The following is a 21,939-nucleotide window of genomic DNA, read 5'->3' on the forward strand; positions in this document are numbered from 1 at the left end:
TTAATAGGCTATTCCTTTTAAAAGAGGCGGAGCTGGACTCCGCTGAACCTTTGCGTTTCTGGCAGCAAGGGCTTCAGAGTGAGAGCTTTGCAGCCATTGGCCGAACTCTTGTCTACCGCAGCCAATCGGCAGGGCCGGTTTGAGCCGTCTGCGTTTTTCGCGCGCTCACTGTCTGCTTCTCTCTTGTCTTTCCATTCAGTTTGCGGGTTTATGGAGCTGTGGAGCCGGGTCCGCTCATCGCCCCGGCGCGTCTCCCGTTCCCTGGGCAATGCTGCAGCCGCCGCCGCCGCCGCCACCCCCTCCTAAGAGGACGTGGGCTGTTCGGCAGAAACTGACCTGGGTGAAGGAGGAGGAGGAGGAGGAAGCGGAGCCTGTCCCCCGGCGGCCGGACCCATGACTATGGCCGTCTTCTGCTATGCGCTCAACAGCCTAGTGATCATGAAGAAGAGCGGCGAGGAAGAGGAGAAGAGCGGGGGCTGTCGAGGAGGCAGGAGCAAGACCCCGCCTGCCACGCGCAGACAAGCGCCGCCTGAAGTCGTCCGGGGAAGCGGGAGGCATAGCACCTATTGCCCTTTGCCTCTGGGCGGCAGCGGCAGTTCCACTGCATTTCTCTTCCCTCCGGCCGAGCCGCCGCGGGCCACCGAGGAGGCTCCCGTTCTCCGGAGCCCTCGAGAGCTCGGCGGTCCTATCTGGATGAGCCCCCAGAGCCGATCTCCTCCGCCCGGCTGGAAAGAGTCTTGCGGGACGGCGCGGCTCCTCCAACGGGAGCTGCAGAATGTGCAGGTGGTTGAGAAAGTGGGGCTCTTCGAGGCGCACATCCAGGCGCACAGTTCGGGGGGCGCCGCTTCCCCCCGAAAGAGTCCCCGCCTGCCCAGGAGAAAGTCGCCTTCCCCGAGCCCACCGAGCCCCCTGCAGCTGGCGGAGGATGCCCCGTTGAGGCAACGAGAGATAGAGGAGGGAATCAAGGAGCTCGACAGACTCTGGTTCCGACTGGAAACTACCGGGAAGGCGGCAGAGAAGACTTCCGGGGACCCCCGTGTATTGCAGGTGGCGGGCAAGGGAAGAAAGGACTGTGCGTCTCCCTCCACTGAGAAAGAAAACGGGCTCTTCCGAGAACAGCGCCCAAAGGCAAGGCAGTGGGCCAAAGAGAACTCTGGAGCACAGGATTCAGAAGAGGTGGAGAGCAGGAGCCAAACTGGGATGTGGAGTTCAGATCAAATGGATAAAGGACTTGCCTTGTCGAAAGGGCCCACTTCTAATGAGATGGGGAGGGTCAATGGGGTTTCCAGGGCACAGGAGCCCAGGCAGGCGGAAAGGGGTCCGTGGCCTATTGGGAGGCAGGGCTTTGAGGTGAGAAGTGAGCCTCTGGAAGACAAAGATTCCAAAGGTATGGAGAGCAGGGGAAGCCGTGAGGAAACTCGGGGCTCTGATGAGATGAGCACTGTGATGCAGCCAGGTGAAGGCAAGGCACAACTTTTGGAGGGGTCAAGCAAGGTGAGCAGTTGCTATGAGAGTCTAGGCTTTATAGAAATTGGGCTCTGGAGGAGGGACTTTTCTGGAGGGCAGGGCTCAGGAGCCATAGAGATGCCCCTTGGAGAGCTGCTCCCTTCAGGAGATCCGCCTTGCCTTGCCAGAACTGACAGCAAGGAGGGTAGCAGCAGCCTGTTCGCTTTGACATTCTCTGAAAAGCAGTCTTGGTCTGAGACTATGGCTGAAGCCCATGCTGTTGGGCTGCAAGAACAGCAGCTTCCCTCAGGGACCTCTGCAGCTCTATCACAACCTAGGCAGTCCCTAGTGGAAGGGGGGAACTGCTGTGGAGGTGCAAGCATTCCTGCTGTTATTGTGACAGACCTGGATGCTCAGGAGGAAGAAAAAACAGGAGCAACCCCCCCAAAGGACATGCCAATCAGGAAGCTGTCGTCTTCCTCAGCTTCCTCCACTGGCTTTTCCTCATCCTGGGAAGAGTCTGAAGAAGATATCTCCAGTGATCCTGAGCGATCCTTGGACCAGAGTCCAGCCTTCCTGCAGACCCTGGATAAACCCAGAGTGGTAAGTTCTGAGTAAGCGATGTCTCAGATGATTAGGGGAACCAGGCGTCTTCTCAAGATGCGATAAAATTTCCCTGACCATCTCTTAATGGAGATAGAATACCCTTATGTTTTTTCAAAGAATGTTTTTTTTAAATAGTTCCTGTGATATTAACTTTTCCTGCATGTGAGTTATTCTGATCTTTCTTTGTTAAAAAGTAAAAGCATTACGTCTGCAAACTGAGCCATAAAATTTGTATCTCAGTTCCAGGTGACTTTAAGGGACCATTCCATCAATTATGGAAACCAGAAACTGGCATGGAATTTATTGGTGGGAAGAACTATAGCACGATGAAATTAGATCGTGGGGGGGAAAAGCATAAATGGACTACATCTAATTTTTGTGGTGAAACCAGATGTGGTGATTAACTCTAACAATTTAATGCACAGTTCTGTGTATATTTGCTGAGAAGCATTCTGCACCCAGTGGGATTTATTCCTAAATAAGTTTGTAATGGATCTAAACAGAATCATAAGCTTCAAACACTCCAGAGATCATCGAAACTCACCCCCTGCCCCTTGCAGAATCTGCTAAAGAAAATTATTAATAATCACTATTTAAATCACTAAAGTTAAATAACTACTGATTTAAATCAAAATTCCTTGATGTTCTTGTCATTCTAATTCTTCTAAACAAGCATCCATACTGACTGCTCTAACAAAGTGTAGCATTGTGCAAGCAAAAATATCATTTTAAAAGTTCACATGTCCTGCAGAAGTCTATTTGGACATCAGATACCTACTTCCATTGTCATTATCTGTACATAAGTCAGATGGCTTATTTGCAGACTAAGACTGCAGTGTAGATTTTTCATTTGAACAACTAATTTATATTAGGAAAAAAAGTGATTTAAACCTACTTTCAGTATAAATAGTGGTTTTGTATGAATCTCACTACAGTGCTGAAAAGACAGATGAGATGGTGGTGTACTGTTTGCAATGGGTATGATGGTTTTGAAACTCATGTAGGCCTATAATTGCTGTAGGTTTATCTTTTCATAATCAAATACCACATGGGTTGAACAGAAAATAGGACAGATAATCATATTGTATTACTACCGGTAATTTGAATTTTAAGGCCTTGCTTAGAGCGGAGAGTTTCAGCTGTTAACATTTATCCCAAATGAATAGAAAGAATGACTATTTGTCACTTTTTTAAAAGTTGCCAATTTGCCACACAATGTTATTTCATTATTAAGAAATGTATCAGCTGTTGTTAATTGGGTTGTTTCATGCTGTAATTCTGAAATAAAAAGCCAGAACAAGTGCCAAGCATTCTCCAGTTCTTTTAGCTATGGCTTTTTATAAACAGCTATAAGTAGCATATAACTTGGGCATCTTGTGATATAAGAGTCATATAAATAAGTAGAGATGATGATGATGATGATGATGGTGATGTTAACTTTTTTCATTCTGAAAAGTGCTGTCCAACATTCCGTGTCACAGTGCAAAATATGTATTGGGAAACTCAGTCTTCAAAGTTGTCTGAGCCTTTATATATCTGGAACTCATCACGTTGGAGAAAGCTATGTTATAGTTTCTTTCTAGTGTTTGTTGATAGGCAAATCATACTAATTTAACTAGCACACCCATTTAGATAAAAACCCTTATATGAGTTCTCCCTTATAGTCAATCTTTATTTGAACAGACAGTCCATAATACCTTATTAAGCTTTTCAGAATGAGGTTCTGAGATTTTCTGTGCTATTGGTGTATTTTACTAAATTTTACAGTACTGAATGTTAACATTTAACTCTGGTTTATTCCCTTGCTTTTCTAGTCGTAATCAAGCATTCTTATGTGGAAAAAATATGCCCTAATATCCTCATCCTGCTTCCTGATTTCTGGTTTGTACCAGGAACATATGGTATATAAATAAAATAGACAGATTTTCAAAATACACATTGTAACTTCTGAAACAGCTTCCTGGATTTCTGATTTGAACATACACCAGATTTTCTCTTTAATATATTTCTAAGTTCTACTACAAATAAACAAAAAAATATTGTCTCTGTGCTCACAGTTAATGGATAAGTGGTTTACATATTATATTTAACCATAATGTCCCTGATTTAGCATAATATGCTAAATACATTGTAACTGCTAAGCTTGTAAGCCGCCCTGAGTCTTTGGAGAAGGGCGGGATATAAATGGAATTAAAAAAAAAACCTTAATATTTGTGAACTAGGCCACTGCTGCAAAGATAGGCATTACTGTCAGGGTAGGAGCTGCTTTGCTTAGGCATGTAATTCCTTAGCTTAGACAATGAAATTTATTCTGGATGCTTTAGTAAGAGCATGATCAGATGATGGCATATTTACTACTTTTAAGATGCCATAGGACTTATTTCTGTTGTGAAGGTACTGTAATTCACCATTTGGTGTTTTGGGGAAATTGCATAATATATATCTGAGATAACATGTTAACAAAATATAGTTACCTCACAGCTTCAGGAAATTCCTTTTGCAACCATGTGAACATAATGTGAAAGCATATGAGATTTTCCCCAAATAGAAATTTGCTAATATTCATTTTTCCTTTGGGCACTATGTTGGAATTTTGATTTATCAAGACATTTTGAGATTTGCCTCTTTTTTGCAAAAATGTAGAACGAAATCAAAATAGAAGAATTTTTTTAAACTTTTAAAGGGAAGAAACTGTAGTCGTTATCTTGTGGGTAAGAGAAGAAAGCTAAAAAGATTATGCAGATGCTAGACAACTGGACATTTTAAAGTACAAATACAGGGATATTGGATTGCATACTCATGGATACCACTGTGTCTTAGGGCAGAGCATTGCCCACCTATTACAAGAGTTAATGGCAGGGTTCATACTAATTCACGTGATTTCTTGGTTTTAGTTTAGAATGCTCTATAAATCTAGCAATTACAGTTTGTAAACTATGGTTTATGGTTCAGTATATATTGAAAGCTTATCCAGTTGTGGTTGATTCTGTAAATTATGGTTAAATCATACAACATAATATTTGAAATCTGGTCAGATGCAGATTACCAAGATTGCTCTGAGAAAGAAGCTTTCTAATGGGCTAGTTAGATTTTCTTTTTATACAGTGATTGCAGCAAGGGATATTGTTCAAAATTTTATCTCTAAAAGGTACTATGGAGTGTTAAAATAAAGTTTCTTCATGATGCTAGAAAAAGTGCCATTGGTGAAACAAATATGTTCTCCTTTACAGCTTGAAGCACTTTTTAGAGATTGAATCTATGTGCTCTACAACAGAATTAAACAAGCTTTTCCAAGTTCTAACTATGCTGAGATTATAATTTACATAATTCCTATACAGAATTGCTAACAGGTAGCTGAGAATTCTGAATATTGCCATTCCAATACATCTGGAAAGTGTCAGACTGAAGAAAGCTTAAAATTATGGGAAAACTGAACCCGCAGTTTAATCCACTCAACTAATCCCATCTGGTCTTTTCATATGGCTAAGCACAATACCTGAGACACAGTTTTGATGATAGTTTGATATACATTCCCCAAATCTTTGCCTCTAGCTATATTCTGCAGCTATATTTTAATGCTTGAAAAATCAGTCATGTTTCCAAGCAAACCAATCTTCTGTCTGAATGTATGAAAGCACAAAATATAAAAGGGACTGAAAATTGTTCTGATTTTACCTCAGTATTCATATCCATGGGTTCTGCCACCTTTGCCTATTAGTATGAAGAATTTTTAATATATTCTTCTAAAAGCACTTCATAGTATTTTCATGATTAAGAAGCTGCCTCATTAATTATCTGCTAGAAATAATTTCATGCATCCAGATCCTGAGAACAATTTATACATTATGGTCTGTACAGAAATATAGCAATCTCCCAATTGGACTATTGCAACATGGGGCTACCCCTGAAAAGTTTCCAGAAGCTTCAGCTGGTGCAGAATGCGGACATGGAGCCATACTGGGTGCATAAAAATTGCACTGGATACTAGTTTGTTTCCAGGTCCAGTTCAAGGTGTTGGTCATCACCTATAAAACCCTTCATGGGACCAGGAAAGCCTCTGATCTCTTGGCCTTTTGCAAAGGGGTCAAAACTTAGCTCTGCGGTCTTGCATGGGGGATACAGAGGACATTGCAAACATGGGGTTGGCTAGTCCCCTGAGAGCCTCCCCACCTGTTACACTCCAATGTTAAATGGCCATTTTAGGTGGTTTTTTTTGATGTTTAATTGTCATTATTTTATCATTAATTGTTTTAACCCTAATTCAATTTTTAATTTTAATGTTATTTTTATACTTTTTATAGGTTATATTATATTGCACACTGCCCAGAGCCTCTTTTTGAGGGACCTGAGCAGTTTAGAAATATGAAATAAAAATAAATGCATAAATAAATATAAACTAACCAAAGCAATATCTTTTTAAAATTTGTAGTTTAGCATTTCCTATTAGCATTTCTAAAACTAGTTGTCCAAATATAATTTTTGCTTTGTAATTTTCCCCTTTAACCAGCACGTCTACTAAAACTTTTAAATAATAGTTCCCATCATTCAATGAAGGAGTGAAATATTTGTCTTTTTATTACTCAACTGCATGTCCTAATAAGGACATAGAATAAGTGATGGCTTGAAGTAGGATACACCTTATTTAAATACTTATAACTGTAGGCTCTGGTGATTGTCCTTTTCTTAATCAACACTGAATGATGAGGAAATCTTTCAGGAACATCTGCTTGTCTTATTGTAACTCATGTTTTTTGTGGGTAGGTTTCTGCATTGATGTCTCAACACAATAGTACTTCGATATATTTTTCAATCCATAGTTCCTATTTGAACTAGAAAGTTTTAGATTAAAATTAATATATTTTTCTTCTAAAAAAGAAAGACACTCTGAAGCAATTCCCATTTTATTGTTTCAGTATTGTATCAAAATATACTAAATCACTATCTTTAAAATTGTTCTGCTTAAATTGTGTACAATACCACATAGGAACACTGTGTAAATTAGTCCTTGTCTAGATAAGAACACCAAGCAACATTATGTTCTATGCCAGTAATATCTGTAGAGCATTTCAGTTACTTTCAACAAGGTTTCTCTGTCACTTTCTAATATCCTATTACAGGATAATGTCCTGTAACTCTGTGGTCTGGTTCACACATCATACTAAGGAATATTAATGCTTGTGGTTTGAATTTAATGTATTATATGAATTGTGCTTCGCCCATAATTTTAACATAATAATTTTGCTATGTATTTTCGGTGGAATTGTAAGGCTTTTCATCATTTGACTTAGTATTGCCTTGGGCCAATGAAGTTTAGTAATTTTTGAAGTATATCACATGCTATTTTTCCTCTATTCTAGAAACCTACATCACATACTGTTTCAATTCATTCTCATAGATTCACAATTTACTTTTTCAAAGAAAAAGAATTCTTTTCAAAACAGATTTTGCACAAAAAAATCTAATGGATTAGTATAAAAATGTCAGATATCCATTTGTAAACACAGATATAAAAGAGATGATATAAAGTCAATATATTGTAACAACTAATGCATAAACATAGAAAAACCAGAATGTTTACTGAAAAATAGATATAGATTAATATTTACAAGTATTGCAGGATAGGATTATTAAAAATTCATAATTAAGGAATAGGCATCATAGCTATCATATACTGCATTATGCTCTTGGAAACATAATTTCTGTGCAGTGTGAATTAAGGTTTATTGGCTGAAGCTGTTAATAATAGACTCCAGGAAGACAAAAATGCATTTAACAAAGTTATTTTATAGAATTACGTATCATAAGATATGGTAATGCAAAGAATTTTAGAAGATTATGAGCAAGGAAAATAAACCTGTCAGTAGCTATTTAATATAATAGACAAGAATGGGAGATCATATGTTTAAAAGCAGTAAATGTATATATACTGGATGTCTGAAATAATTAGATGATGGTTGTCATCTTTATGCTTTGCCTATGAACTTGCAGAAATATCTTATTGGTTAGTTTTCAAGTTAGATTGCTAAACTATATAAATGAATGTTGTGATCCAGCAAGTTGGTTTTAAGTTCTTACCCCACACAGCATGGAATTCATGGAATGTAACATTACTCTGAAAATTTCAACTTTCATTTGTTTTTAACAAATCACATGTTTCATTCCACTTAACTAAAGCTGTTACTAAAGTATAGAACTCTGATGAAAAGATATGACTTGAATACTTTCAACTTTTTTGCAGTGTTGGCTCCTAACAACCCACAATATGCACTTGTGTTGTTTATTCTTAGTGTGATATATATCTTTGCTCAATTTGGATATGAAGCAATTAATAAAACATTGCTTTGAATTCGCTAGCATAAATGCATGTTTTTAAAACTTACTCAGTTTTAAGTTCTATTGCTGTCACTCAATTTTTTTTTCTTAACCCTCTTCATTTGGAAAAAAAAGGTTATATAAGGCTACCTTTGTGAATAAAACATTCATGATTGATGTATTTTGAGTCCAGAACTTTCCTAATAATGAGATAAACGTAACTGGGCTTATTTTGTGCTTTTTTTTCTTTTGCACAACAAGTTTGATTTTATCCATAATGCTTTAACAATTTTTCTTTCCTAATGGAAGCCCTCTCTTTCAATCTCATATTTCATACTTGATTCCATCTTAATTCTATAATCTTTTGTTATAGAAGATGATTATACAATGTAGGAACAATTAGTCCCTGAAAATGTAATTGTAATGTTGGTCCAGGCTTGTACTAAAATATTTTTGATCCTTGAGAGGAAGCATCTCATACTGTAAATTCAAGTCCCCAAACAAAGCATGCAAGAAATTAGTATCAAGAAATATTTATCACAATAGTACATGTCAGATAGTTTTTTTTAAAAAAAATACAGATTCCTGTTTCAAAAATTATATCTATAATAGAACATGTGTTTTAAGTTAAGTGTTACAATTGTTTTAAGTTAAAGCATTACAAACAATATGTTTGTCTTTGAAGGAAGATCCATATATAGCAACATTTCAACAACAGTTTCAGAATTTGCAAGGTTTCCCCAGAGACAGTTAAGAATGTTAACTTTTCAGTTCAATTACGTATGTGGCTTTGAGAGCACGCTCTTGTAAAAACAATGCAAAAAGTCTCTTATGAGATAAGAATATACATTTGTGTTACATAAAGCCTACTATAACCCCTAATTGTGAAAATTAATGATGTTGATAGCATATTTTGCTAATTTTGCATCTTGATAAAAATATTATTGTGTCTAGTTTACTCAGTGATTGTAAAAGTTATTTTAAATAGGATTTGAAGAGAACAAGGAATTAGTTCTTCTCTTTTTTCACAAAGAAACTGTATACAGTTTTCTAGTTCTTATGAGAATAATCTATTCTCTCTTTGGCAAAAAAAAGCAAAAGCGCAGCACTTTTAAGGTACTTTTTCTGGTTTTAAATGCAACATTTTCATAAGAGCACTAAACAGGATGCCTTTAGAATTTAAAAATATTGAAGTGGTAAATGTGCTTATTTTTGACTTGAAAGAGTTAGTCTATGCATAGGTAAAGGTAAAGGTTCCCCCGCACATGCGTGCTAGTCATTTCCAACTCTAGGGGCCGGTGCTCATCTCCATTTCAAAGCTGAAGAGCCAGCGCTTGTCCGAGGATGTCTCCGTGGTCATGTGGCCGGCATGACTAGACGCCAAAGGTGCATGGAACGCTGTTACCTTCCCACCGTAGTGGTCCCTATTTTTCTCCTTGCATTTTTACCTGCTTTCGAACTGCTAGGTTGGCAGAAGCTGGGACGAGTAACAGGCGCTCACTCTGTTATGCGGTACTCGTGATTCTCGCCAAACTGCCGACCTTCTGATCGACAAGCTCAGCGTCCTAACCCACTGAGCCACCGTGTCCCTTTCAGTCTATGCATAGTTGCTACCAAATTGTTTCTGTTGCTCCTGTTTGACATAGAAGGCTATTCTGCTTGCTGAGGTTAGTTAGGCCATGAAGGTGAATCTCTCTTCTCCTAGCTGGTAACCTCTAGATCACTTGTGAGACCACTTGCTGCCATTGTCAACCTCCCATCGCCTGGTTCGCTCCCACAGAGTCGGCCTCCTCAGGGTGCCGTTGGCCAGGCAATGCTGGCTGGTGACCCCCAGGGGGAGAGCCTTCTCTGTGGGCGCGCCAACCCTCTGGAGTGAATTGCCCCCAGAACTGCGGACAACCCCTGACCTTCGGTCCTTCTGCCGTGACCTGAAGACGTGGTTGTTCCAACAAGCGGGCCTGGACTGACTACGGTTTTAATTAGCTTTTTACTGGTTTAAAAATTGTCATATAATTATTGTATTTATTGTTTAATTCTTTTTAAAATTTTCTATTTTATGTTTTTAATTTTTATTGTTGTGCGCTGCCCTGAGTCCTTAGGTAGAAGGGCGGCATATAAATTTAATAAAATAAATAATAAATAATAAAAGATCAGGGGTGGCAAGCTGCTGACCTGTGGGCCGGATGCATCATGCCAAAACTGTGCCCACCCCATTGCTGGCAATGGGAAAAAAGTCACGATACGTCACGTGATGTCGCAGGTTTGACACCCGTTCTCTAGATGTACTAGAATTTTATTTTCCATATTATCAAACCATTATGGCTTTTTATGAAGGAAGATTTGCCTAACTTTTAACAGAACTGTTGAAATATTATCTTAATAACTGCTACTAGGTTCCTAATATAAACGTTTTATTAGAGCAAAGTATCAGTGACCTCCAAAATATTATGACAGGAGATGAATTTGTGGTAAACTATTTGCTACATAGTCACAACAGTTCATGAATGCTGTGTTTGTAATAAAAACATTTTGAAAAGTTTTACTGACCCATCACCTTTCAGATCTGCTGGACCCAGCGCTTGTTTAGTTTCTCCAACTGGCACAGTGTGATGGCTCCAGGTGGAATGCAAAATAGAAAAAAGGGTTATGTGTTACTATTGAATTGCCTCATACGTTAAGGTCAATTACTGAAAAACGTTTCTTAGTACTGAAATAGAACAATCACTTTTATTTTTCTGTGTGCCCAGGGCTAGCACAGGACAAAGCATTCTAAAATTGTTGCCTACTTTGAGCAAAAAACATTTAACATAAGCAAAAGATTGAGAAGTGTTGCATGTGTTAGCTATTAAAATGAAAAGTTTATTCATTTCTTTGATTGGCAGTAAGTGAGAAGTAATGTTGAAATGTGCTTACAGTAGTTCATAATAATATATTTTATTCAGGCACTATGAATAGCCCTTGGTTTTTTTCCCCTGAGGAGTTCAAAAGCAGTGGATTATAACAGCAAGAGCAAAAAAGATTAATTTTCTATATAAACCACTCTTATTTCTTCTCTAGGAACTTGGGAATGGGAAAACAAACATTATATAGCAAGAGCTAGTTGTTGTGAAAGAAAAACAGCAACTAGAATTAAATATAGTACATACATAAACAGCATGCTATTCACTTTCAGAGTGTGCAACATTATATAAAGCACAGAAAAGGAATCAGAATCAGAATAGATCTGGAAGGGACCTTGGAGGTCTTCTAGTCCAGCCTCCTATTCAAGTGAGAGATCCTATACCATTTCAGACACGTGACTGTCCAGTCTCTTCTTTAAAACCTCCAGTGATGAAGCACCCACAATGTCTGAAGGCAAGATGTTCCACTGGTTAATTGTCCTCACTGTTAGGAAGTTTATCCTTAATTCTAGGTTGCTTCTCTCCTTGATTAGTTTCCAACTATTGTTTCTTGTCCTACCCTCTGGTGCTTTGGAGAATAGTTTGATGTTCTCTTCTTTATGGCAGCCCCTTAAATACTGGAACACTGCTATCATGTCACCCCTGTTTCTTCTTTTCTTTAGACTAGCCAATACTGTTTTTCATATCTTTTAGTCTCCAGGCCTTTAATCATCTTATTTGCTCTTCTTTGTACTTTTTCCAAAGTCTCAACATCTTTTTTGTAATGTAGTGACCAAAACTGGATGCAGTATTCCAGGTGTGGTCTTACTAAGGCTTTATAAAGCGGTACTAATACTTCATGTGATTTTGATTCTATGCCTCTGTTTATACAACCAAGGACTGTATTAGCCTTTTTGGCTGCCGCCGCACACTGCTCACTCATGTTTAAGTGATCATCCACTAGGACTCCAAGGTCCCTCTTACAGTTACTGTTTTTGAGCCAGGTTTGCCTAATCTGTGCTTGTACCTTTGTTTTTTTCTGACCAGGTATAAAACCTTGCTTTTCTGCACATTAAATTTCATTTTGTTGGATAGGGCCCATTATTGAAGTCTGTCAGGACCTTTTTGGATCCTGAGCTTGGCTTCTGGGGTGTTGGCTATTCCTGCCAGCTTAGTGTCATCAGCAAATTTGATGAGTTCCCCTTCTATGCCCTCATCTAAGTTATTTAAGAAAATATTGAAGAGTACTGGGCCTAAGGCAGAACCTTGTGGTACCCCATTGCTTACTTCCCTCCATGTAGATGTAGTACCATTGAGGACTATTCGTTGAGTAGGGTTTTTCAGCCAGTTACAAATCCATCTGGTGGTGATGTTGTCTATCCCACATTTTTCTAGCTTACCAAGAAGTAGGTTGTGGTCTACTTTGTCAAATGCCTTGCTGAAGTCTAAATATACCACATCCACAGCATTTCACTGGTCTATTAATTTAGTCACTTTGTCAAAGAATGAAATAAGTTTGGTTTGGCATAATCTGTTTTTAACAAACCCGTGCTGGCTTCTAGTTATAACTTTGTTTGTTTCTATCGTTTTTTTATTATATTTTCAAGTATCTTCCTAGGTATTGATGTTAGGCTGACTGGTCTGTAGTTTCCTGGGTCTGTTTTTTCCCCTTTTTTGAAGATGGGAACCACATCAGCTCTTTCCAATCCTCTGGTAGTTCCCAATGCTCGAAGATTTATTAAAGATATGATAGAATGGTTCTGAGATAACATCTGCCAGCTCCTCTAGAACTCTGGGATGGAATCCATCAAGTCCCAGTGATTTATATTCATCAAGGTCAAACAGTGTTCTCCTACCATTTTCTTGCTTATTTTAATTTTTTTTTACAGTTATGGTTTTGGTAGGTTGGCCTATAGTTTCTTTTTGCATGAAGACTGATGCAAAGAACGAGTTAAGCAGCTCTGCTTTCTCTCTATTGCCTGTTACTTTCTTGCCATCTTCTCTCTTTAGTGGATTGACTGTTTCTTTGACTTTTTTCTTGTTATTTATATTTATCTGTTAGTATCTATTTTTGTTTTCCCACATTTAGTAAGCATTTTTACCAAAAAATACAAATCTATTCTACTTGATTTAGTTTTCACCATTTATGTATAATTTTCAATTATTTCCATGGCAAATCCAATTGCCTTGCTCCTTGGTACATTAATTTTCAAATCCATACTTCATCTTGCAGTATATTGGGTATCTAATATTTTGTTGCAAATATGCTGGGCTATCAGTCAGTAACATGACAGTTTTTATACACAAAAATGTATATATACGTCTTATCCAGTGATGGGATTCAAATAATTTAACATTCGATTCTCTGCCCTAATGGCCGTTTTAATCTGGCTTTGCAGCAAGCAAGGAGATTGGAGGCACGTGATGCATGCTAATCTGGCATCTCGAAAAAATGGGGTTTTTTTCCATTGCTGCTGGATTTTTGCTGCCATTTTAAAGTTTACTTGATGGCAGAATGTGGATCCTTCCCATTGTGGATCAAGTAAAATTGAAAGAAAATTAAACAGTCTGGCAGCGAAAAGCCAGCAGCAGAGAAAAAAATCCCAGTCTCAAGTACAGGGAATCTGCACCGCCCGCCTCCCCCCTTGCCTTCACTTCATTTAACTGATCAGCTGGCTACCGGACTGTTGAAGTGAGATTTAACAGGCCGAGCATGCAGGCAGAGACATGGGGGGGTGCGGGGGGTGCAGATTGTGTACATCTGCCTTAGTGTTTTCAGCGGCTCTTCAGTGCTTCGGTGCCTGGCCGGCCACCTCGGATCAGCTGCAGCGTGCTGTGGGGAGGATGGCTGAGATTTGGGAGATGGTCTATCCCCATTTGTGGCTTGGCCGTTGACCAATCGCCGTGCTACCTCTTGGGAGGGCAGGATCAGCTGCCAATGCAGCGGTGGGGAAGGCAGAAGGCAATCTCGCCCACCAGATCAGCCTGGTGGGGTTGCAGTAGGAAACCAAGCAGCACCAAAAACAGTGCTCGGAGCCTCCAGGAGTTGCAGGGATGCACACGTGCCCTTTGCAGTTTTTTTTCTCCCACCTGGAAGGAAGTTGACTAAAAACCAGACGTGTTCTGGAAAACACAGATTTATCATAACCAGTTTGCCGAACTCAACAAAAAATTAGGTATCGGTTCTGCCAAACCAGTGCAAACCGGCTGAATCCCACCACTGGTCATATCCTTAACTCATGCACCTTTGGTATCACCACAGACATTCCTTATGTATTTAGCCATAAATACATTAAATAACGTATTTATGGCTAAATTTATAAAGCTTTGTCTTATTCCCATTTTAATGTTGAAGTTTTTGTTGGAATGTTAGTCAAAAAGATATGAAGTCACAATGAACAAAACCAAAGGTACTTTCTGGAGCATCTATAGAAACTTGCTAATGATATGGTTGCTGAGGATGGTTGGTTGGTTATTTATTTGTTTGTTTAAATAAGACAGCACATTCTAAGTATCAAAATAAAATTCAGTTTGTAGTCCTTCCACCAAATAATTTATTCCTAATGACCAGAGCATCCTCAGTTTTTTTCAATTCAATTGGGGCATAAGTATGCTTCTGAGAGTTATAAATATATCTGAATAAGAGACTGAGATCAACTACAGATAGACATCATATAGAGATCTACAAGTAGATAACATTTATATATTCTTCAACAGTCTGAAACTCAGGTCATGTTTTTACCTGAAACTGAATGTATAGGTCCCAAGGCTGGATTGAAGAATTTGGCTTTCTGGATCTGCCAACTCAAGCTATATTAAAAGGAGTTGAAATCTGAATTTCCTAAGCAAAATTTTTTAGAGGGACAGTTCAGCAACTGAAAAAGCTACTGTTCATTAGTTTAGTTTTTTTTTTATTTAAATCCTCTATTAAAATACCTGGTGCAGGTAGTCCTTGGGTTATGGCCATTCATTCAAAAACTCTTCCAAGTAATCATGGTGCTGAAAAAGGAGAATTTTCCCCGTTTCCTGCCAGGTTACCACACAAAAAAAGCAATGCAGAAGCCAACAAGAAATCACAAGTTGCTCCTCCCATACATGCATATACACACATACACCACCTTTATTATTTTTAAAAATAACTGGTCGCAAATATAATACTCCTTATCTCTTCCCATTTTCACTACAACAACAATCCTGTGAAATGTGTTGGATTGAGAAAGACAGATTGGTCCAAGGTTACCCAGCTGGCTTTCATGCCTAAGCAAGAGGAGAACTCACAGTCTCCTGGCTTCTAGCCTGGTTCCTTAACCACTATACCAAACTACACATTCACAAATATACATACTAAGATAAGGCATATTTTTTAAAGAAAAATCTGCTTGCTTTAATTTGAATAAATAAAAGGTTCTGAAATTATAGACAGTTTCAAGTTGTGAGAAAAAAATTAATAAACTCCATTTTGATTCAGTTTGGCATAAGTTTATAATCCAAAATCTCTAGGTTTCAGGGTTCTGTTATTCTACTTTGCAACAAGAAAGAACATTTCAGGAAACCCCACTGAAGCTGTGGCTTGATCTTGTCTACCTCAAAGGTTATATTGATCTTGAAAGCCTCATTATTCTCACTACTTTCTTGAAAGAAATTGGACCTTGCCTTTTAGACCCCGTATAACAGTACCAGAAGTATGTGGGGTTTCCTGAAATGTTCTTTCTTGTTGTAAAGTAGAATAAATTTTTTCTCACATTTTTATAAGACCGAATAATCTTTTCTAAAAACAGTCCCCTTTACAGTTTGCTCATTCCTTCCTCATTCTCAAGGCCAGTTCTTTCATAGTTTTTGTACCGTTAAAACAAATTACAATGTATTTGGTTGTGTATTTGATATAAATGGGTTGTCAGTGGCAGCTCTATGGTTTATTCAACAATAAAGCAGAATCTGATATAAGGTGTAAGATTCAGGATTGTGTAGTAGCAGAACATAAAATAATAGCGTTTGTTGATACATGGTTTAAACATTGTAAAGATAATATATTTTTGCACTTAGAATAATGTTGTATAAAGTGTCACTATAGTCTACATACCTGAAGAATTTATACTTTGCATATTGTATCATTAGGTTTTGGTATTTATTTGTTTATACCAAACAAATAGAGCAACTTGAGGGGCCCTTGGTGCTCTCTGAGGTAACATCATCAGTGCTAATAAGGAGTGCAACAAACAGCATTCCTTACTAGCACTGATGATGTTATCTACTGTAGTTTGGGTAATGAAACTGCAAGAAAACAAGCAAGTTCAGAGAGCACCAAACACCCCTCATGTTAACCTTGAGCTACAAATATTGTCCTTTATTAAATAGAGTGACTCTGGGCAGTGTACAAATAACTAGGTATAGCAAATAGGCATCCATTAGAAGCCATGGACATCACAATGACATCATATAAATGACTTGAATTTGCATCCTTTGTGGGATGTTATGACACACAGTTTGTCACTGTCACTTGTTCCCCTTCACATACCCATAGTTTAGATTGTTACAGGGGTCTAGTTGTTTCAGTCAGCTGTGGGCAAAGCTTTGTATCGTATGATGTCTGTATCCAAGCAAAATTCTGTTTTCTGTTTTCTCTGCTTATATGATTTCCTTTCAGACTTAATAGCATGACTGGAAAATGCCTGAAATATTATAGAAATTTTCATTTTATTGAGATTATTATAGATATAAATAATGCCCATAATAAGTATTGCCTTTTTTCTCTTTCCCAAGAGTAATTTTCAGTGTTGTTTTTTTCTAAAAACATAATATGGAAATCATAATGAGCAACTATTTAGGTGCCAAGCATCAAAAAATATTTTCAATAATCAAAATATAATGAGATTACAAATCTCACATGATTCCAGCATATTCAGCCTGAAACCTTATGGGGTTTCACTGTTCTTACCCAGAAATGTTGCTGCCCAGAAAGATTGGCATCTCACTGCCAATCTTTGGTGTAGATCAGGGGTGGGCAATCTTGGCTATTTTATGACTCGTGGAGTCAGGAACTCAGGAATTCTGGGAGTTGAAGTCCACGAGTCATAAAAGAGCCAAGGTTGCCTACCCCTGGTGTAGATAAATACATATTTCAGATAAGTATTTATCAAAATCCTGTTGAAAGAAAGATTTTGTTGAGTGACTTCTTGTTGGTAAGATGGTGCAAATTCCATAAAAAAATACTTGAAAGTCTTTTTTTTAAGACAGCCTTTCCCAGTCAGGTTCCTTCCAAATATACTAAGCTGACAGCTTATACTTCAACCAACCAACATGGCTACACATCCAGGAAGTCTAATTTCTTTGTTAAAAAACTCAATTGTAAAATCCACCACACTTTGGTGATTTCTGTACTGAGGTGATGCCGAGGAAATAATTAAACTTAGTTGCTTAAGGGTTTGGAAAGATTTAAAAGTTGTATCTTAATATTTATAAAACACCATTTGAAAACAAGTTTGGTTCTACTTTAACCTAAATAAAGAATAAAGAAGTCTACTTTCATCTTGAAAATATGTTTGTGGCTAAATTCTCATCAGAATATGTTGATTTCAATGATAGTTTGCTTCTTTAAAAACTTTTTACCCTACAGATGTACCTTTAGGCTATAATGCATTTCTTTTTTTACATATTTAGTTATTTACAAATCATTATCCATACTCCTATTTTACCATGCGAAACTATAAACATCCTAAATTCTCCACGCTGCAGTCAACAAGAAAATCTTGAAAATAGCCTATGTCTCTTAACTTATTGTTCACGTGAAACCCATGTGGCATTTCATGATAACGAAAAAATTTTAATGAGAAAACAAAAGACCTAGCTGACTACATCTCTCATCAGGCAGAATACAAAGCAAAAGTGAAGAGAAACTAAAGTGAGAAACTTTTTCTAGACATGCGCACAAAACAGTCTGAAACCATAACATAGCTGGACATGTGATTCACTATGGTTACATGATAAGATAATAACACAGGTGCAGAGAGCAGTGGAAAATGTACAGACAGAAATGAGTGAAGCTGGCAAAACTAAAAAAACACGCAGTGACATGGCTGAGGATGAGTCCTTTAGCCATTCTGTAATCGGAGGCCTAGGGAAAAAAACAGAATACTTCTGGTTTCTTTTGAAGATGTGTTTTTCATTCTGAACAAACCAATGATTGAAAAGGTTATTTTATTGCATTATTATATTTCTTGAAAAAGGTTAGGCATATAATACTGCATCCAGTTTTGGTCACCACGATGTAAAAAAGATGTTGAGACTATAGAAAGAGTACAGGGAAGAGCAACAAAGATGATTAGGAGACTGGAGGCTAAAACATATAAGGAACGGTTGCTGGAATTGGGTATGTCTAGTTTAATGAAGAGGACGAGGGGGGACATGATAGCAGTGTTCCAATATCTCAGGGGCTGCCACAAAGAAGAGGGAGTCAAGCTATTCTCCAAAGCACCTGAAGGCAGGACAAGAAGCAATGGATGGAAACTAATCAAGGAGAGAAGCAACCTAGAGCTAAGGAGAAACTTCCTGACAGTTAGAACAATTAATTAGTGGAACAACCCACCTCCAGAAGCGGTGAATGCTCCAACACTGGAAGTTTTTAAGAGGAGACTGGACAGCCATTTGTCTGAAATGGTATAGGGTTTCCTGCCTGAGCAGGGGGTTGGACTAGATGACCTCCAAGATCCCTTCCAACTTTATTGTTGTTGTTGTTGTTGTTGTTGTTGTTGTTATTATTATTAATTACATGGCTGGTTACAGATTAGTTGGATTCTGTTATTGTGATTTAAAGGCTGTTCCATTTCCCATATGTTAATAGATAACTACCATTATTACTAGTAGTAACTAGTTAAATTTCACATGGACATTCTTATCCTTATTGGAAGCTTTGTAAACACTAACCGTTTGTAAAAATTATGATGTTGTTTCTATAGTAGGATAGTTTGTTGAGTAGTTTCCGCTAAACACATTGTCTTTGTGTTTGAATCTATAGCGTTAGGAAACCAATCCCCAAATACAAGAGATTTGCTTTTATGATCTAGAAACTAAAGAGCCAAGTCTGCAGTGTTTTGGTATGCTTGCACAGCTTGATTTACTTAAAGTACAGTGCTACTATACCTGTATGCAACTCACATGAAATATTTTTCCAATTTTAGCAACATTCTTTCCAGGCTCAACTATATTTGTTTTATTTTTATCTATAGCAATTTGATGACTTCAATCACACAATTCTGTAAGATCTCTTGCTATGTATTTCTTCCACTGCTGGAGTTGAATCAGTTTGCTTAATCCAATAAGATACTGAAGTGTCTTTGCTTTTTTAAATAAATACTAGATTGGAAAAAATCAGCAGTGTTTGCATATGGAAAGCAATTATTTTAACAGGCTTAATGGTAATAAAAAGGAGCCTTGGTGGAGCAGTGGGCTAATGCCTCCTTAAGTAACACCAACTACCTGCAATTAGTGCAGGTTCGCATCCCACCAGGCTCAAGGTTGACTCAGCCTTCCATCCTTCCGAGGTAGGTAAAATGAGGACCCAGATTGTTGGGGGCAATTAAGCTGACTTTGTAATAATGCCGCTTGGGGTGTGTGTGAAAGCCCTAATAAGCAGGCATATACATAGAATGAAGGCTACTGCTAAGCTTGCAAGCCGCCCTGAGTCTTCGGAGAAGGGCGGGATATAAATGGAATTAAATAATAATAATAATAATAATTTAAGAAGCAGCCTGAGTAATGATTTTGTTTCCCAACACCTTCGTGCTACCACTAGAACAGTAAACAAGAAAGATAAATGATATAAACAATATACTGTAATCCTTTAATATCTTGACATGAAAATCATTGTTTTGGCATTGATCTGCAAAAAGAAACAGTAATCATGATTTTAGGCAGGACTATACAATGTGTAAATACTAATATATTTTTTAAAAACTGAAGAGGACTCCAAAGCTTCTTCCACAAAACAGTTATTTTGTTTTATTGAAGCAATACTTTTTCATATAATTGAGGGAATTAGTAATCAAAATCTGCATCTTTTTCACAAATAGGAATTAACAAAAATGCTATTCAATGGAGAACTAGCGATCTGCTCATCAGAATTATAAATAAAAATGTTTTGTATTGTATTACACTTCTTTTAATTTAGTCCACATTAAAATAGTTACACCTATTTTGCCATTGTCAGTGTATGGAAAATTATTCTAAAGCAACTTTTAAAGATTTAACTGAAATAGTTTTTTAAAGTTCCTAATAAAAATAATAGCCTTAACTTTTCATTTTGTAATAATAACATGGTAATTCAGTGTTGTGTATTACATGTTTAGTATATTAATAGCAGAGTTAAAGAGTTAATGACTAATACATTTACACATTGAATGCATGAGTTTACCTGTTGCAGATGTATCAGAATTAGAAATCTAATGTTCCTGTTTGTCATTTTCAACATTAACTCAATTCAGTTGATTGAGTTAATGTTGAGATCCTATGACAAGTGTCTAGATGCAAAAGCAAAATACATAACTTAAGGTTTTTTATGCTTCTCATGTTTTAATATCAAAACCCTAATAGAAGCACAAACATTGGACCAGTTAAAATGGATTCTTTCATCAACATCTGAAAAAGATGTTAGTGGGGGTTTTGAAAAAACCTCCAGAGCTTACTCTAAATATTTGACTTAGTACCCATTTTCTGCAGCTAGACCCACAAATATTACATTTTCCTTCAATATACCATGTTCAGTTGAGAATTTGGAGAAGAATTCATAAACCAAGACATATGAGATGCCAGACACCATTTATACACATATATTTTTCAAATATCTGATGATATACTTCTGTATGAATTGCTGCATACATTTATTGGCTTTAGGAAGCAGTAGTATGATATGGCAGAACAGTATAAGTAAATACTAGGGCTAAGCAAATGCTTTAAAAGAGATATTTTCAAAGAGCCATGGTGGCACAGTGGTTATAATGCAGTACTGCTGGCTAACTTACTGCTCACTCCAAGTGTTCAATCCTGACCAGCTCAAAGTTGACTCAGCCTTCCATCCTTCTGAGGTTGGTAAAATGAGTACCCAGATTGTTGGGGGCAACCGCTTAGAGAGGGCTGTAAAGCACTGTGAAGCGGTATATAAGTCTAACTGCTATAGCTATTGCTATCTTTTGTAATGCATGTATAATGCATATGAGGTACTTCTCTTCAAATTATTGAAATAGTCATATATTTTTTCTAGGTTCACATTGCTACTTGAGTGTATAAAGCAACCAAATAAGGCTAGAAAAATATGTATCTATTTTGACAATTTGCATTTGAAGTGTTTCTTTGAAACATTTGCATAGTCTAATACAGAGGTGTCAAACTCAATTTCATGGAGGGCCGCATCAGCATGGCGGTTGCCCTCAGGGGACCAGGTGGGTGTGGCCAGGGTGGGCGTGGCCTACTGGGTGGGCGTGGCTAGAGTGCATATGGCCTACTGGGTGGGCGTGGCCAGCTCTACATCGTTCGCATCAAGGGTGCCTATGGGGGCCTGGGCAGGAGTGGGACAGATCTGAGGGTCTCCGGCAGGAGGAGGGTCTCTGGGCCAGGGCCAAGGCAGTGGGGGCCGTTCCCTCACTGTTTCCAGGATGGCTTCGCGGGCCGCATGAAACCACTTTGCGGGCCGGATCCGGCCCCCGGG

General features: G+C 38.0%; 1 protein-coding gene across 2 annotated transcripts in view; it reads left to right on the forward strand.

Annotated features, from left to right (window-relative positions):
- Window positions 1-21,939, forward strand: part of ITPKB (inositol-trisphosphate 3-kinase B) — a 74,480-nt gene that overhangs the window by 5,367 nt on the left and 47,174 nt on the right. For both annotated transcript variants that reach the window (XM_083376351.1, XM_083376352.1), the window contains exon 2: window positions 200-2,049. In XM_083376351.1, coding sequence (XP_083232477.1) covers window positions 394-2,049 — 1,656 coding nt within the window. In that variant the 5' untranslated portion in view covers window positions 200-393. The remainder of the gene's footprint in view (window positions 1-199; window positions 2,050-21,939) is intronic.

Source organism: Vipera ursinii (genome assembly GCF_947247035.1).
Source record: "Vipera ursinii genome assembly, chromosome: 1".
Taxonomy (NCBI): Eukaryota; Metazoa; Chordata; class Lepidosauria; order Squamata; family Viperidae; genus Vipera; species Vipera ursinii.